This window comes from Procambarus clarkii, chromosome 2 (assembly GCF_040958095.1).
Source record: "Procambarus clarkii isolate CNS0578487 chromosome 2, FALCON_Pclarkii_2.0, whole genome shotgun sequence".
Taxonomy (NCBI): Eukaryota; Metazoa; Arthropoda; class Malacostraca; order Decapoda; family Cambaridae; genus Procambarus; species Procambarus clarkii.
The window spans coordinates 40,451,038-40,470,280 of record NC_091151.1 but is presented as its reverse complement, the minus strand read 5'-3'; the positions used below and the strand labels follow the sequence as shown (position 1 = coordinate 40,470,280).

General features: G+C 42.2%; 1 protein-coding gene across 1 annotated transcript in view; it reads left to right on the top strand.

Moving 5' to 3' along the window:
• The first annotated feature begins 2,850 nt into the window (after positions 1-2,850).
• The window catches only part of L (zinc finger protein Lobe), a 305,314-nt gene continuing 288,921 nt past the window's right edge, over positions 2,851-19,243 (top strand). The window contains exon 1 of the mRNA XM_069324662.1: positions 2,851-3,400. Within this exon, the coding sequence (XP_069180763.1) occupies positions 3,361-3,400 (40 nt within the window). The 5' untranslated portion in view covers positions 2,851-3,360. The remainder of the gene's footprint in view (positions 3,401-19,243) is intronic.

Sequence of the window (19,243 nt, the reverse complement as noted above, 5' to 3'; positions counted from 1 at the left end):
TCAAAACAAAGCCATAGTCTAAAAACAGAAGTTATATATAGGCCACCAAATTTCAAAAGGATAAAAAGCAAATATGGGAAGGAATATCTAGTGCCTCTAGGTTTAACGTCATCTTGTTTTATGGAGCAAGGAATCTTGTTTTAAGTATCCTGTTGGAACCAAATAATTATACCGGGAAATATGCTGTAAAGAGTCGCATTAAGAATGTGGAAGTCAATCCAGAACAGGTTGTTAGACTAGTAAGAATTATTAAAAAAGAAATATGACATACTAAAAGTAATAATAAAGGATATATAGAAGGGCAGGCAAAGGCAGATTCTAAAGGTTTTATTTTTCTTCAGATATATCAAATATTTAGAGAGAAGACCGGGCCATTGGAAAAGGAGACAGGTCAGGTAACTGATAATGACAATGAAATAGATGGTATATTAAATTAGTACTTTGTCTTTGAATTTACAAAACTTTATATTACGCCTGCAGCTGAAGAAATTTAAATGGAGGTCGTGAAGAGGATATATTAACTATTTTACTGGTTACTTGAGAGAAAATTAAATAGAAAAAATGAAACAAAGAAGTCTCCGTATTTAATAAATGGTTAAGAGTCGAGTAAAGTACCAGAGGTGTCAAGGGCTGCAAATGTGGTGCCGATTTATAAGACGGCAATAGATCACTTGCGTCGAACTTTTAACGTCGGTAACAAGACATTAAATATTATTATTCAGCTTTATCTTGCCCTTGTTAGACCCATTTAGATTATGCCGTTAAATTTTGGTGTTCGTACTGTAGAATGAATGCTTGAACGCGTACATTGAAGGATGACAAAGTTAATTCAAGGAATTATACACCCTTCAATTCAAGGAATTCAAGGAATTATACAGGGAGCCGGTCAGCCTCCCGGTGGTGAGGCTGGTGAGGAAATTGCTGGTGATTTACTTTATGCGCTTCTGTATGCTGTTTTAAATGCACCAAAGTTCCATTATTTTTCATTGATTCTAGCAGCATCCTGTTGGCTCAGGAGTTTTAACCCTTCGCATCTTGTGGGGGTCGAAAGCCATTACTGGCTGTCTTTCATCTTTAGGGGTTTAAGACAGTCCAATTTTACTGGGTACTCAATCATACTGGTGTTCTCTTGAAAGGATTTGTAAATATCTGCTGCTAAGACGCCTATTGGTGCCTGTCCCATCTCCCTTATTCGGATTTCCACCCAGTCATTCATACCGCTGTCCACGACAGTTGGCACGATCAATGGTCTGATATTATGGATAACGTGACCTACTCTTAAATGTGACCTATCCCCGTGGCCTTCCTCCTGCCTCCATAACAAGAGGGCCAGATTTAGACCTTGGGGGGCCTCCTGAGTCAATTCAAATTCGGGGGCCCTCAACATTGAAATTAAATTACATGACAAATAAAATAGTGAACTCCATTGGTGATACACCGCATGTTCGAAAAACAAAAATGTTAGGTTCCAAAGAAGACACGTCTGATTTTATTGTTCTCAATTTTATTGACTAAGAATAACTTTGATTCCTTTTTCCGTTTGTAATATAGGGTAAATTAAGAGGTATAAATTGCTGGTGATCAGATAAGGTATGAAGTGTTGCGATGCTTTTATTTCTTTACATTATGCTCTTCCCCTGCTTTTTTTTAATAATAAAACAAATTTTACAATTCATTTTTTTTATAAATGAAGTCTCTCTCAATTAACAATTACCTGTTGTTTTTGTTTTGTTGTTTAAGATTCGCTGAACAAAAAGTTCCAAGTAGCACGGTCTATGGTGAGCCCTTCCTTCGCCCTCTTTATATATATATATATATATATATATATATATATATATATATAATATATATATATATATATAATATATATATATATATAAAATATATATATGTATCCGATCCTGCGTAACTGGTGGGAAACTGCTCTCACTGGCTGTGTATTGGCCACACCTGCTTAACTGATGGCCATTTCATGGAACAACGCCCTGCTCCTTATTTTCTGAACTCCATTGACCCACTTACAGCCATGCACCGTGATCGTAAGTCGTGCTTTCTCAATGCCCCTCGTAGCCTCTTGTCCCTCGATCAACTGCTTTGGAAATTCGATGCCTTTGACGTGTCGTGTTATTTGCCTTTTCTCATATTGGCATCCTGAGTGATGTTTAGCACCTTTTGAATATCCTGAGATACAAATGGTGCTAAAGTCTTCCCGGCTTGGTGACTTCTCTAGATAAATACTTACTGGGAATCATAATGAGGTAGACTAGGCTACAGAAAATTAATGTCTTAAAAAACAATGAAATATAGAGCTAAATGACAAAGTTCGTTTCTACTGGGGATCAATATAATATTGTTATTCTTAATTAAGTAGCTTAAGAAGGTAATTCCATGTTGCTGGTAATTAATCCGAGCAAGAAGCGCCTGGCGGGTCGTTTGTTTATTTCTGGAGAGGTGTGAGGAGTGGGAGCAGCTCCCGGCCTCAGGATGGTTCATCAACACTGTCCCCCAGGTGTTGCTAGTCATCAGCATGTAATGTTATGATGGGTGCTCTTTGTCTGGTATTCACTAGTCATGAATGGCAGCTTTTATGAACAGGGGAAGAAGACGTGGAAACTTGACATCATTCTCATAATTTGTGACTAGCCAATTGATGGTTCCGGATGCCGATTGTTACTATAGTTTAGTGTCAGGTGTTACGCCCCAAAGACTTGACAAAGAGACTCCCGGCAACGAGCGCTGCTCACAAACTTCAAAATAAACTCCCTTTCCCGGGATTGCGAGTTTCGATTTGAGAGGAGCGTTGGTGAGTTAGGCACCGGGGGGCGGGCGGCCCTCCAGTGTCGCGGCTGCCTCTGAGCTGCTAGCACCTCGCTGCTCGCACTCCTGCCTACCACCACACACTCGCTACACTGGATACACACTCGACACCCACTTGTTGTGATACACTCTCTCCTGGCTCCTACACCTGTCGTGTCACGCTCATAGTGCTGCTGTGTTGTTTACATTGGTGCAAAGTGTGGAAAAATAATTAGGATGAAAGTGCATTTGGGTTACTCGTACTGAAAGATATTTTGTGTACAAGGCAAAAAAAAAAACCTTACGTGTCCAAAAATTTGACCGAAACGGCAACAAGATAAAAAAAATGTGAGTTTTAGTTAAGGTATATATATAAATAATTACATTGTGAAGTCATTTCTAGCCTAAGTCCCTCTTGTATAAGACAAAGTTTATACGTGTGTATCATTCGTTAATTCGATACAAGTGAATGATAAGGGTAATGGAGGAAGGCAAGTGAGGATGGCCGTGGTGGTAGTGAGGCTCCTGCATGACTAGTGGCCAGTGCCCACACCAGCCCCAGACATGTCCAGGAGGAAGCAGGCCAAACCCCGAGCTCTAAAACGTGAGTACCATCTATTAAGGACAATTTTTTACTTCTTTTCTCAAATTTATGCAGTCCTCACACAATTCCAACCCAAGCTCTCATACATATATATATATATATATATATATATATATATATATATATATATATATATATATATATATATATATATATATATATATATAATATATATATATATGGTTCACTGAATGTGACTGCATATTCCGTGTTATTTTCTTATTTAGGACTTCCATCCCTCTGATTCATGTTCTTACATCTTGGTTTAATTGGAAGAAGATTTCTCCAAATGTCATAGTTGTTCAAGGTTGACTAAAAGAATAAAAATTAACTGTAGAATGTATTATATTTATTATAATGTACAAGGTTCATTATCAAGAGAGGAGACAGTATGGAACATGGCATTTATACCATACGTACATGGTGTAAATGTCAGGTGCATACAAAATTAAGTGAGAAAGGCGAATGCAAAGAAGTAAAGGTAAGGTGCATGGGGTCATAAACTAAACATAAAAAAAAAAAGTTACGTGATTACAACTCAGGTGACTGTTGTGGGTATGGCATTTTGGTCAGTGACGTCATCGTTGACATCTTTGCGTTCCGGTCTTGCTCTCACTCTCATGGTGGTTAGAGTGACTAGTTCCGTTGTTTGAGTATTTAAGTGTATTGTTTGACATTTATGTGAAGGGTTTCACGACTTTGTAATCTTACATCTTGGGCTTTGTCTAATATGCAAAAATTTTTATTCTGCATTTATCTTAATATTGTGGTGCCATGGGCTTCTCTCATGTAATTTTAGGAGCCCCTGATTGAAGATGTCAGTTTAAGCGCCTCTTGAGCTTGGTCGACATCATACCTGTGAACAGTACTTTGATTGAAGGTTATATCCTTTGTTGGGGCAAGTGTACATTTATACCACGTTCTGCAAAGGGTTATCTTTTGGCTTTGGGTTTTTAATAAGAAGGATTAGTGATCTACTTTTTATAGTATAAAAACAATGGTCTGCCAACGAAGGAATATAAGACAGGAAAAGATTAATACGAAAAGTACTTTCGTATTAATCACTACATCTTCTAAAGGATCCTTCATCCTCCATTAGTACATCTTCATTCTTTTGCAAATGTATTGATTAATACGAAAGTACTTAAGAAATTTCCTGTCTTATTTTTCTTTGTGGTCAGACATTGTCACATATCGTCAGACGGAATAACACCACTCCATCACGAGTTAATTTTTTCATGATTTACACATTTATATTTTTGTATATAAATAAATGATTATATTTATATTTATATATATTTATATATGTAATTATACATAAAAATAATCTGTCATAAAGCGATATATTCCTTATGTTTCTAATAAACTATAAACTTAGTGGTGCAACCTAATCTGTTTGTAAATTATAATGCTCACAAATCGACTTTAATGTTTTACGGTTCAGCTGTTTCATTCACATTCTGCAATGAGACCACATGTGACGTCCAACTGCCCTGATCCTTCCCATAATGCTCGCCTGATATAAACATACACGAATCTTTTCGTAGCCTCCTTATTCGTAGACGGAGTGAAGAATTGTTGACAAAATGTAACCACCTTAAGGCGTTTTGATGCACTGAAACCTATAAGAGATGAGTTAAACTCGATAAATGTATTAAGATCCCTCAGTAAGGACGTTGCACTTCATCAGAACAATAGTATGAAGGGAGGACTGTGAAAAGCTCTGGGCTGGCCAACATGCAGTACCCCGTCGCTCACAGTAGGGCCACCCCTCCACTACAACTTCCCGCTTTCTCTTCTCGTTACTACTTTTTCTCTCGTTTTCGTCCGTTCTTCCTATAAGAAAATGGAGCCGGTGAACTGGAGTTTAGGGATGACGAACTAATTCTTGTGGATAAATGAAAACATTGTGAGAACTGAATGATAAGACCTTTTTTTTTGAGCATGCAGCGATTTTGTTAAGTTATATTATCATGCTGCCTAATGCTTTGTTAAATGCCATGGTGATTAGTGTTTATAGCCATTAATAATTATATTCGAAGAGAAACTGGCCGGTGAAGCTCTTTCTTCCTCCTGTTGTGGTGTGTCAAGTACTCGCTCTTTATCACCAAACTCCTGCCAAAGCCACACGTACAATAAACTTAATATATGTTTGTAATGTTAGTTTATTGCCATAGTGTCTTTAGTCTAAGCCGAATAACATTTTAGCTTATTGTTTATGTTATAATGGTTGTCTAGTTGAACTCTCTTATATAATACAATGGATGGGGTAACCGGCCGTGTGCAGGTCTCTCTCTATTCTCCTCCCTGGTCTAACCTGTTCATAGAGATTTTATGTAATATAATCTCAAGTACATGTGTATCGTAACTACCTATATTATATGAAGGACATTCAAGACCAAAAAAATCAAGAGAGGGATATGATCACAATATATATAATATTCTGGTTAATCAACAAGATTGACAAGAAAACTGACATGAGAGAGACGAGAACAATAAGTCATAGGTTTAGTGTCGCTAAAGGTAGTGAGGAAACAAGAGCTTGAGGGGGAGAGGTAGATGAAGCACACTTCATACATAGGTTCAAGAGCAAGTATGTTATGTTCTGTTATAAACAAAGAGCAGGAATGTTCTGTTATGTTATGAACAGGAACAGATCCTGTTCATCAGTCGAGCAGAGGTTAGGCGGAATACAAGCTCTCAAGTTTAACACTTGTAACCTAGGCTAAGGGAATACATACATGGTAATATGAAGTCTACATTGTTAGCCTAGGGATAGTTACGAGGCGGGTCCACGTGCTGAGCCTCAAACCCGGTACAGTATACACAGGTGAGTGGAGCAGTACAGTACAGGAGCACCACCACCTGACCCCCCATCCCTTCTCTCCCTTGCACCGTGATCAGTCTCTTTTTTTCAGTTTTGTTTGTAAACTAAGACAGGGTTCAGTAGGATTGACAATGGTGTTCGTAAATTAAAGTTGCTTGCTAGGAGCTGTTACCTTACGTAGTGATTATTAAGCCTGTGCAGACGATGAGTCACAATAACGTGGCTGAAGAATGTTGACCAGACCACACACTAGAAGGTGAAGGGACGACGACGTTTCGGTCCGTCCTGGACCATTCTCAAGTCGATTGTGAGAATGGTCAAGTCTCACAATCGACTTGAGAATGATCCAGAACGGACCGAAACGTCGTCGTCCCTTCACCTTCTAGTGTGTTGTCTGGTCAATAGTAAGCCTAGTTGTAGAAACTGACATATTTAACCCTTTGGATGTGTAGTCAGATATAATCTGGAGCGCAGGAAATGAACATCACTTGGATCACTCCCAGAGAAACTGTGCCTTCTTAACACATTATAAATATATGTAGTATAATAAATCCCACATTGAGTTAGGAAACACTTTTGGTTAAATATTGATCCTGTTTTTGAAGGGTTCACCAACTTTTCACCCACAAGATAACATGTGTTAGAAAGTTCATAAATGCTAGTTTCCTTGCTTGGCGATCTTTTCACGTTAGTTAATGTAAAGTCGTTAACTAAAAAAAGTTACATTTTATTTTATAATACATTCGCAGTTGAAAATAATGTTTCATTAGAATAATCTTCTAATTTAATGTAAAACTTTGACTTGCTTTTTATCACAATGGTATTCGTGGTCGCATCTCTGACAGGCACACACCGGGTTCTTCCACACATCAGCTTATTTCTTTGGGTTTTATATTCGTTAAACTCGTAAATGCTTGTGTATACAAGTAGGGTGTTGAGAACTGTAGGCATATCTTTATAGCTTTCTGGGAGACAACAGGAAACTTTGTTTTCGGTGATAACTGAAAAACTTTTAATGGCGGCTCATTAAATTTTATTTTTAGTTTGCGATCACACTTCAAAGCAACACTGTTTCCTCTGTCCCCCCCTCCCCCCCAAAAAAAAAAAACTCCTTACAGTGTGTGGCTTCGTTGCTGTGACAAATATCTTATGAAAGTGAATGTCACTCTTAATAATAGACATCAAAATCCTGATTGGCCTTCAGTTGTAAGCCTCAAAAATCCTAGAGGATTCAGTGGAATCCCAGGTGGCATTGCTTTTGACATGTCATGGCGTGGTGGTTTAGTGCGTTAGCTTGGGAGCACCAAGTGAGCGGGTTCGAATCCTCCTCATGGCTCCTACTGTTTGTCTCATTGATATATTACGTTAATGTGATTTCATTGTGCATCGAACTTTGTTGAATTGAAACATGCACCTATAAAATATAATCGGGACAAATGGAGGACTTTTGACAAGCCGCCGGCTTCCTATCCTCGTCGAGGCCACCAGTGTTAGTGGCCGTCGGGTAAATTCTTATTGAAGGTGCTGACCATGCTGCTATGGGCATATTCACTCACAAAATGAATTCTTCATCAAACTCGCCCTTTGGGGCAAAATTAAAAAAAAATAACACGGCTGAGGGACTTTGCCTTTACCACACTGCAGAACAGGAATATATACCTAAGGAGACATGATAACAACATATAAAATTTAAAAAGAATTGCCAAAGAAGACAAGAAGTGATGTTCAAAACTAGGAACGACTGAAGAGTGAAAAATGTCAGAAAGAACTTTGTCATTGTTAGACTAGTCAATAGAGCATCCCGTTCAGGAAACCGTCGTACTAGAGTGCCTTGTCCTAACCTACCAGAGGACCCACGATCAGAAAACGGGGCATTATGTCAATTTCGCGAGCTGCTTCCATTTTCCGGTACGACAGTTTTTTGGTCTTAAGTGGAGTATACGTCAAAATGCGACGTGCTATTAGGAGGACGGGTTGCATAGTGGGCTACAGTGGTAGAGTGGTTGGATAGAGTGCAGTGGGCTACACGAAGACGTCGCTCAACCTAAATCCATACACACTTAAATGTGAATATGATGAGAAAAGTGTGGGAACTGTGTCCTTTAACTATAACCTTTTAAGGAGGCGGGATTAGGAGCTGACACTCGATCCTGCAAGTCAATTTAGGTAAGTATTCCTAGGTTAGTAGAGAGAGAGAGAGAGAGAGAGAGAGAGAGAGAGAGAGAGAGAGAGAGAGAGAGAGAGAGAGAGAGAGAGAGAGAGAGAGAGGCAGCTAGAAGCGTGGTGGTGGTGGCGTCAGTGTGGTATCCCCTAGAGAGAACACACCTCCCTAGGGACTCCCATCCTGCCTCCCTCTCTCCTTCCCTCCATCCTCCTCATCCCTTCTCTTCCTCACCAAGTAATTTTATCTTTCACTTCTCCCTCTTCTCTTCGACTTCTGATTCCCACCACTGTTTCCTAACCCTTGTTTCTTCTATCAGCTCCCTGAGCTTTCTCTCATTTTCTTCCACTCGTCTCGTCCTACCACTTTTTCTTAGTCCTATTTCCTCTTCCGTCTTTGCACTCCTTTAATTTGTTTAGTCTTAACTCTCCACCCTTTCCCTCTTGTCATATTTCCTATTATCTTCTCTCGTTCAGTGTTTCTTCTTACTGTTCTCTCCTATTTCTGCTCTCCCTCTCTTTCATCTTTCACCTTTCCCAGTTTATTTCACCGGTTACTATTCCCTCCATGTTTCCTTCCTCTCATCCCCGTAACTTCCTTCTGTCCGCCTCCAAACCCGTCTCTTCTCTCCTACAGTAACCAGGGATGGTTGTTGTTGTTTAAGATTCAGCTACTGGGAACAAAAAGTTCCAAGTAGCACGGGCTATGGTGAGCCCGTAGTGGACTTACCTGGCACAGGAGCGGGGCTGATTCTTGACACTGGAGCCAGGGATGAAGAGGTCAGTTCTGTAATAGGCTTCGGAGGTGTGGTGACCCCTCAACGCGGTCCTTCCCTCTCCCGCCTTCACTTCCTCTTCCATCTTGGGTGTTCCATCTCATCCATCGATGTTTTGTCCCTCTGATCAGTCAGTACCTTTCGGAGGCCTCCAGTCGCCTCAGGACTCAAACTATTTCAATTTATTTTTACACTCGTCTCTCCTCCTCCTCTACGGAAGATGACCCATAAATGAAAACTAGGGTGTGGGATGATACCAGCATGAGGAGCAGGTAAGGCAGGTAATCCTACGATGCTTGTACAGTCTTGAGGATCTTCGGAGAGAAGGCAGAGAACACTCTATCACCGCTCATTTTCTCTTTTCACTGACCACTCAAACTCTTCCGCTTATTTAATTAAAAAAAAGTTTGAGTATCGCGAGAATTTCTTTAAAAATGTGTATTAAAACACATTATTATTATTATTATTGTATTAAAAGATGTATGTGTTAAAACACTTAACATCGACAATTCGCAAAATCCGTTCAAAGTGATGTTTCAGTTCAGTTGAATCTGTTCGTTTTCCATGATAAGGATTAATATACATTCGTCACGTTTATTAGGATAATATATTCCAAATATCCCCCCCCCCCTGCAAAAGAACTGTATCGCACATGAACATGTAGTTTGTTCACCAATTATATAATTTTTCATATAAATGATGAAGGTGGTCAATGATAATGTTGTATAGTTAACGAACTAGGTTTCGGGTGATATCCAAACCTTATGATAAATTCTGGAGCTGTATCCTCAGGTGTGTGTGGCTAGGCTTGCCACGTTACTGGCCCCCGTTACACCTGGCCGTTGTTAGCCTAACATCATCTTCACTTAACCATTAAAGGAATTTCAGCCAATTGTTGACTGATTGATTAACTTGCGGGTATATTATTTGTGCTGGTTAGAATCTTAGCAGTCAACGGTGCCCAGTCACGGTAGGAACTGAAGTTCAAGTTCTAGTATGTTTATTGAGACAAGAAAAAATACATCTCAAAGTGATAGAGTAGCTTAGGTTATTTCTACTCCCCCCACTCTCACAGTCCACCGAGAAAGGCAGATGTCTTCTTCCTTTGGCTTGATATTTTGTAAAAAAAAATGTCATGCAGCAACCTGATGGAAATATGGTTGCACGTTGCAAACCAACTTAAATCGAATTGGAAACAACAGTGTCCCACATTGAGATTCAAATTTCGTACCACGAGGCTGCTAGACCAGCGCCAGTCTTGCACAACCAAGTAGGAAAAATAAAGAAATTGCCATTTTTATTAACTGATAGCTTACATGTAAAAATGATACCATGTGGTATTATATAGATCTTAATTTTTTTAAGTTAGAGTAAAAATTCCCGAAATCTAACCTGAAATATATGTGATTTGTAATCACGACTATCAAAAATCTACTTCTCTTTGTTCCTTGCAAGCATGTTAGTCTGCGCAATATTAATTAGTATTGTCTGGTTTCTGTAATTAGCTGATGTGATCCAACATACTTCACTATTTACCCGGTATTTATTGAGTAGTTATTGGTACATGTCTTCCTCAAAACTTACAACTTAAGTTTTGAGGAAAACGTAGGGTGTAAGTTTAAAACTTGCTTATCCTCACTCTGCCACTGATAGATTTTCTCATGTTCAACACCGTTAATTCTTATGTTCTTAATGAATTAATATAAAAGAAGTTAAGTCTGAGTGAGAAGCTTGTAAGTGGAGTGCTACAGGGCTCTGTCCTGGGGCAAGTTATTTACTATATATAAACGATTTAGATGCACAGGATTGAGCAGCAATAATTTCAAAATTGCCGATGTGGGAATGGCGAATGTAGTGTAAGGGTTAAAAGACGGTCTTTTAACCCTGTCGTAGCTCAGTCGATTAAGGCAGTGTCTGGGATGCTCCCGGACGCAGGTTCGAATCCTCGTCACGGCCCTTGTGGATTTGTAGTGTAAGGGTATAGGGGTGTGGGTCTTGGTGGTGGAGTGGCCTGAGATCAGCTGGTAGTGTTGAAGGTGCGAGGTCTGAATGGGAGGATCTGGGGGTCGTGGTAAGTAGGGATCGCAAGCGGAGAATTCAAATCCATATATGTTCGTAATAAGGTTAACAGGATACTGGGATATATTTCTCGAAGCGTTGGCAATAAAGCACCTGGTGTTATTGTTTGTGCTCTTGTTAGGCCCCATTTATGTAGTTAAATTTTGGTTCCCATACTATAGAATAGACACTGATTAAACTGAAAACATTCAGCAAAGAATGACGAAGTTATTCCCAAGAATTTGAAACTTTTCCACATCAAAAGAGATTGAAAAACTTAACATACATTCTCTAGAAAGGCAAAGAGAGTTAGGAGTGACATGATGTAAGTGTACAAGTGGATGAATGGGCATAGCAAGAGGGATATTAAGAATGTACTGAATGTGAAATGTATTGCTAAGTCCTAAATTCCCCCTCCTCCCCTTCCTTGATTTTGTCATTCCTACTGATGAAGACGGCTCTGTCGGGCTAAAAGCCCTTAAGCATTCTCCACTTTTTCATTGTGGTTGAGCACAAGACTAGTAGGCCAACAAGTACGAGGCTAGTAGGCGGGGACATAAAGAGCTAGACTTCATTCCTCCCGTAGACACTACGGGCTCACCATAGCCCGTGCTACTTGGGACTTTTTGTTCCAGGTAGCGAATCTTTAACAACAACAACTCCCGTAGACACTAATGGGCAAGTACTTCTCCCCCACCCCACCAATACCCGTACAACCCCCTCTCCCACCAACCACACACCCCATCTTACCCCCCCCCCCCTCATATTCCACACACCCTCCCACCAAGATATTCTCTGTTCATATTTTAAAATACATGTACAGAGAGGAAGGAACATTTTTGTTTGTAAGAACATTGGTGTAGTTTGCATAGTAGACCTCGCATATACTTGGCTGAGGCTGTGGGTGGCTTCCTGGAGTGGCTCCTCTTATTGTGAGGCTGCTGTTCTGTATTGCATATTATCTTCGTAGTCATTATCACACCAACAATCATCATTGTTACCACTACCTTACCCACTCCTATTTGAATACGGGTAACAATGGCCCACTCCTATTTGAAACCTCATGCCAGAAACCTTTGGCACGAAACCTCGGATATCGGCGACTCTGGAATTTCGTTGTTCAGAATCTGGTATGTGAGATCTGGCTCCAGAAACTTGGTGTGTGGAAGCTGGCCTCTTAGACCTGTGGTGTCTTCTACATCGTGCCTTAAACCTGGAAACAAACCGAAACTGTCTCTATTTTCCGCTTGTTACAACTTGCAATAAAGTTGTTACATCTTGGCTTAACGTGTTTATGACGCATTAGAACGTTGTTACAACTTGCTATATTGGTTGTTATAACTGGTTAGAAGGTGTTAAAACTTGTTCGAATGTTGTACCAACGTCGTAGTTTCGGTGTGTGTTTGGCGGGATTAAACCTGGCCGCCGTGTCCTGACACGGGAACCCTAACGCCTAAAAGAGGGCAGCGAGCCCCTGGCGTTTTAAAGCGGTGTGACACTAGGTTTTGGACATGCTTGCTGCGTTCTCCTGGGCGTTGAAGATGACCTGGGACCAGATTCACGACGCAGTTACGCAAGCACTTACGAACCTGTACATCTTTTCTCAATCTTTGGCGGCTTTGTTTACAATTATTAAATAGTTAATGAGCTCCGAAGCACCAAGAGGCTGTTTATAACAGTAACAACAGTTGATTGGGAAGTTTTCATGCTAATAAACTGTTTAATAAATGTAACCAAAGCCATCAAAAATTGAGGAACGATGAACACGTTCGTAAGTACTTGCGTAACTGTTTCGTGAATCTGGTTCCCTGGGCTGTGTCACCTCGTCCCTCCCACGCCTCTTCTTTCTTCTTTCATGTTCAACCTGTCACTACTTTCATCTCTTCCTTTCCTCTTTCACCGCTCCATGTCCTCTTTTTCATCCACCTGTCCTTGCTCCTGTCTCTGTCCTGCTCTCTCCTCACTGCCGCTCTTCGCTCCACTGTCCCCATATAATTCAATATTCATATCTCATTTGATATGAAATAAAGAAAAGTGAGCGAGCAAACACGGCGGAAACGCTGAGAAAACATAATCACTAGGAAACATGTCGGCCAAGCTTTGAGTCGTCCAGCATAGGTAAATATTCTTCCAGCTGGAGAGGGAATGGGGAGGGATGTTGGGGGAGTAGGGAGCAGAGGGGTGAGACAGGATGGGGTGTTGTGGTAAGTATGGGGAGTGGCGGGGGACGGATAGGGATGTTTGGGGCTAGGAAAGGAGAGGGAAAATAAATAAAATAAATAAATATAACATAAATAAAATAAATGCCACCCCAAAATAAAAATTTGGGGGTGGCATAGGTGCTGGGGCAGAGAAAGTTGGAATGGTAGGGAAAGGGAAGGGAAGGGAAGGAATGGGGAGTGGTGGGATGGGATGGGTAGGGATGTTGGGAGGGAAAATGGGAGGGTGGTGGTGAGGAAGCAGCCCGTCCTCCTAAGGTTCCCTAACGTCAAGAAACTGTCGTACTAACGTGCGCTCTCTCCTAACCTACCAGAGGACCCAAAGCAGAAAACGGGACAGTACGCCACTTTTTCGAGAGCTGCTTCCATGTTCTAGTACGACCATTTTTGGCCTTATGTAACGCCTACAATCGAAATGCGACGTTCTTTGTAAGAGGACAGGTTGACCAGAGGACCCAAAACAGAAAACGGGGCAGTATGTAAATTTCGCGAGCCGCTTCCATTGTCTAGTAAGACGATTTGTGGCCTTAGAGTATACGTCACAAATGCGACGTTCTATTACGAGGACGGGTTGGAGGAAGAAGGGTGGAGTAGGACGTTCCTGGGCACAGTGTCCACTCCTCCACTAGAACAGCAAAGTATATATTTGAATTTATTGTGTATATTATTTATACTTGAAACTATTTAACTGGTAGTGATGATTGAAACATTGAGCAAGTGTTTAAGAGACAGATGTTGGGCAGCATGTGTAAGTGCCAATGGCTTTGTTGTGAGTGGTACATTATGTTAGAGGATATTATATAGCAGTTTAGGAGGTGGCTTCAGTGAGACATGACGGACAGAAGTACTGCATGTGTAGTGTTATCTTGTACTGTGTTGGTGGCTTCCAGCAGGATGAACTAGGCGGCGTGTGTTAAGTGTACCATACTGGTGATGGTGAGCGGCAGTAACCCACACTCGCGTGTCCTAGAATCATTTACTTTGGGTTGCCTAGTTCAGTCGGTATTTTGTACGCAATGATCATATCCCCTGTGGTCTTTAGCGTTGTTAACTTGTGTACTGTTGCTGTCGCGGTAACTTAGTCCCGTGTGCTAATACCAGCAATGGCGCTGCCTGCTTGCATTTGAACGTCCAGCCAAACCTACTTGTTAGGTGATGAAACTTTTAATTACCTGCGGAACACTTTCAAGATAGTAGTAGTATGCATCCCTCAGTCTCAGGAGACTATGGAGTTGTGCTCTGGTTGTCGGTCTGGAGTGGCTTTATCAGGGCGCAAAGCCAGGGTAGGTTGATTCGGAGGAGAAGCTGTTACCCAGGCAGCAGGTCCCCCCTCTCCACGGCGCTGAAAGTCTCCAATGGAAAGGCATACACCATTACGATTGGTTCCAGCGCCGTCGCAGGAACTGTGAGCTAATTTTCTTTTCTTGGAACCTTTCTAATTACTAGAAAATGTTATGTGGCTGCCTTTGAGGTCACGGTGACAGTATTGTATGGGGGAGTGTTTGATTGTAACCGTAATATTTGACAGTATTCAGAATTAGCTGTTTATGTTTCTTCTAAAGATGGATTTGATAAATAAATTTTCGTATTTATTTTGCCTAGAGCAGTGTATCCTTGCACTACCATAGGAAGTGTTTTTGTTCTTGGTTGTCGCTCTGAAAGATTGTTAATGCCCAATTGTATGTATTTTTATGTAATTATGTATTATCATAATTCCCAGCTTTCTAACGTTTCTGGGCACTTTAGACAATAGAGAATATTTATTTTGTTTTTTATTTTGCAAGGTTTCCATGAGATATCTGGGAAGATCAGCGGTATTAACCTAAAACAACACTAATACGCCAAATTATTAAATTCCTGATATGTCTAAATTCTTCATCATATTAAGAATGAACATAAACTTTAAGTCTTGTGTATCGGGGATACGCAGAGCAGCACCACGTGAAGCAATCCTTAGACATTTTATCATGAAATATGGAGGTTACTTCAAGAAATATTATAATTACATATCAAATATAATGTGATACATTCCCAACAATTTATTTCCTGGTTGACCATCATTTCTTAGTTTAATAATCCTCGGCTGGTCTTAATTACTAATAATTCCTGAAATGTTGTTGTCATGTATGCCCAAGTTACTCAAGTTGGCTCCTTCATAATCACCTAATCTTACTATCTATAACCCCCCCCCCCTTCCTCAGTAACCCAATATCACTGTTCCACCTGTATAGTGTTGGTCCATGTTCTACCTCTGAAATATAACTGCATATGTTGTCCTATTGTGTGATATTATTGCATATCTTCTCTCTTTAGTCAGCATGCATATTTATGCTTGCGTTGTGCTTGCCTAATAGTATCGTGTATGTAATTATCATGTCTCCGCTGGCTCATCTTTCTTTCTGATTTTGTAATTTTAGTTCTTTTAGTCATTCGGGTGTGGTGGACATTGGGGAGCTGTAGGGAACTGTCCGGGGTGTGGGGAGGACTGGGCGAATTTCACTGGGGTGTTGGGTGCTTGTCTGGGGTAGCTGGATGTGTGGGGTTGGGGTAGGAGGAGCCAGAGGTGGGGATGGGGTAGGGTCGTGGCGGTACAGTACATGTCAGCCAGTGTCAGCCTGGGGGTCGTGGCGGTAGTCGATGTTATCGAACTGGGTCGCGAGAAAAAAGTTTGAAGAACCCGACTAACGCTACTTTGCACGAGTTTGTGTTAATTGTACCTTTGTAAGGGAAGTTAGGGACGTAGGTAGGTCCCTTACCTCTTGACATCATGTGGGGAATGACGCACTAATTCTGGTAGTGAGAGAGAGAGAGAGAGAGAGAGAGAGAGAGAGAGAGAGAGAGAGAGAGAGAGCGCTGGTTGAGTCTGGCAGGAGACAGCGTTGAAGGCGTGGGCGGTCGCGGGCTGAGGGAGGTACAGGGGGGCGGACATGGCGTGCGTGGTAATGCACGAGAGTATAGGCGTGCGGGAATAAAATTTTGGTAAGTGAAGGGTGTTCAGGGAGGGCGTGGGGGAAGGGGGCGGCGTGCCCACAGGTCCCAGGGGGTAGCGACCCCTGCGATAACACGCCCGGCTATTGCACCACCACCTCACGACACGCCCAAACCCTCCCGGCGACCGCCCGCCCTCTCGCCCTAGTGCACGCTTCTTATAAGGGTCAAAATGACAGCGTCAACAGTCGAGCCGGTTGCGCCGTTTGCCATGGGTGGGGGACTCAGTGGAAATGAGATCCCCGGGGACGGTCCAAATTACACTGGAAAATTTCAACTGGGACTCCCAAACCGGCAGTGCTGGGGAAGAGGAACCGTAGTCTGCGCTTAATGTTATCATCGTTTAATGCTAATTCCCGCATATTGTCATCAACGTGTGGTCGAGCTTTAGCTGTGGGGCCCCCCCCTTCCTGGCACCAGGTGCGGCATACGGGGTTCAAGTACTGACGGTGAAGGGAAGCAGAAGGGTGATGGGGAGCTGTGTATAGTGGCTACCTCTACCCTTCTCTCTCTCTCTACCTTGTCAACACTACTCTGACTCCTCCTCCCTCACCCCCTCCCCTCCACTCTCCCTCCACCTTACCCAGTTGATGTCCCTAGTGTCACGCTCTACTGGTTCACCGTGGTCACTGTGACACACGACTGGTTCACCGTCGGTCAGTGTGACGCTCTACTGGTTCACCGTGGGTCAGTGTGACGCTCTACTGGTTCACCGTGGTCACTGTGACACACGACTGGTTCACCGTCGGTCAGTGTGACGCTCTACTGGTTCACCGTGGGTCAGTGTGACGCTCTACTGGTTCACCGTGGTCACTGTGACACACGACTGGTTCACCGTCGGTCAGTGTGACGCTCTACTGGTTCACCGTGGGTCAGTGTGACGCTCTACTGGTTCACCGTGGGTCACTGTGACGCTCTACTGGTTCACCGTCGGTCAGTGTGACGCTCTACTGGTTCACCGTGGGTCAGTGTGACGCTCTACTGGTTCACCGTGGGTCACTTGACCCACCATGAGTCAAGTCATCCCCCACGGGGGCCTCCAACTTGACTTCCCAGATGTCTGACTCGTTCACGGGTAAATATATCTCATCAAGCCTCGCCGGTTCATCTTCCCCTCTAATTACTGTGGGCATCTTGATGAGGTTTAGAAAGTTTCTTGCTGCCACTTGCGGTAGTTTAGCTCCAAGTATCTGATCGTTCATGTGGGATCTCTGTTCTCCCAGTCTATCTTCCCATGGTTTAAGTCTCCGATGATTAACTGGATCATCGACCAGATTAACTAGATCCAGACCAGATTAACTGGATCCAGACCAGATTAACTGGATCATCGACCTGATTAACTGGTCTGGATCCTTTCCTACAAACGACTGAAGATCCTGCTCTCTCTCATATTAATGGTAGCCATGTTATTTCTATCATATTCCTGTCTGGGTCTTCCGTTATTTGGTGAGGGTTATATATAACTACAACTATTATTTTTGTCTTCTAATTGCCATAATGCCCATTATCTGGTGGGTGAACTCTTCACAGCCCGGGATATATCCATCTCTTCAACATTCAAGTCTTTTCTTATCAGGAGAACCACTCCTCCTTCACCTCTTCCATCCCTTTCTTTCCTTACGTAGTATTTCTGCGGAAAATCTGCATTAGTTATGACTTTTGTTATTTTTGTTATTGTGAGAGCTATTGTATATGGATTTTCCTCTTGTGACCTTTCTCAAAGTTCACATGTTTTATTTGTAATCCAATCTGTGTTTGAGTACATTGCCTTGAAGTTCACTTTCTAATGTTCTTTCACGCTTCCTCTCCATGCTGAGCGTTCCGCTGGCGTAGGAAGTTGTTCCGTGGGTGTCACGATTTGTGAGATAGTAAACAGGCCCTCGGAAGGTTCTGAGGTGAGGGGTTGGGGGCCACCAAGGGAAGGGGGACAGGGAGAGATGGGTGGGTAGGGTGAGCATTTGAATGGGGACAGGGAAGGCTCCGGGCGAGGAGGGGTTTCTAGAGGGAAGGTGGTGGTGTTGTACTCCTCTCTAGGGTAGGATCTGTCACTGCAGCCATGATGCACTTTGATGCATTCTTTAACGCATCTAGTAGTGCATTAGGCACAAGAGTGCCTAGTTGTAGGCATTCTTTAATGCCTACTACTACCACTGCTCTTTTTCCTTTCCAGCAGCTGACTTGTGCATCTTGCTGTTTCCTGTGAAGTGGCTGCTTTCATGGCTACTTCCTTCACTTTCCTTCACTATTTTCCTTCGGGGCTTGTAGCATTTCTGCAAATGTGACATGAACTGTAGAAGTCCCTTTCATTGATATATTCCCAGCTTCTAGTAGAATTGTTGTCTGATACCGAGTCTGATTAGAGTTTTCTTTGAGGATTTTTATTTCCTCCTTTGCTGCTTTCAGCTCACCTTGTAGGTTGCTTATTGTTTTCCCTCATGTAATGCAGTTCCCTTCTGATTTCCCTCCATACATGGTTTTAAACATTTGATCATCCTGACCTTCCTCGACACCAGTGTTTCGTCTCCCATATTTGTTCCCTTTTCTACTAAGTTGGGACAGGATTAAACAAAGAGAGAGAGAGAGAGAGAGAGAGAGAGAGAGAGAGAGAGAGAGAGAGAGAGAGAAGGTGGGGGGAGTGAGGAAATGGAGCGAGGGAAGAAGGGAGGATGATGGAATGAGAGAGGGGGGGGGGTTGTGTAGGTGTGTGCATAAATGGGTGTATGCGATCGTAGCATTTGGGATTTGTGTGTGTATATATGTATGTGTGGTATGTGTTTGGTATGTGTGTGTGTGTGTGTGTGTGTGTGTGTGTGTG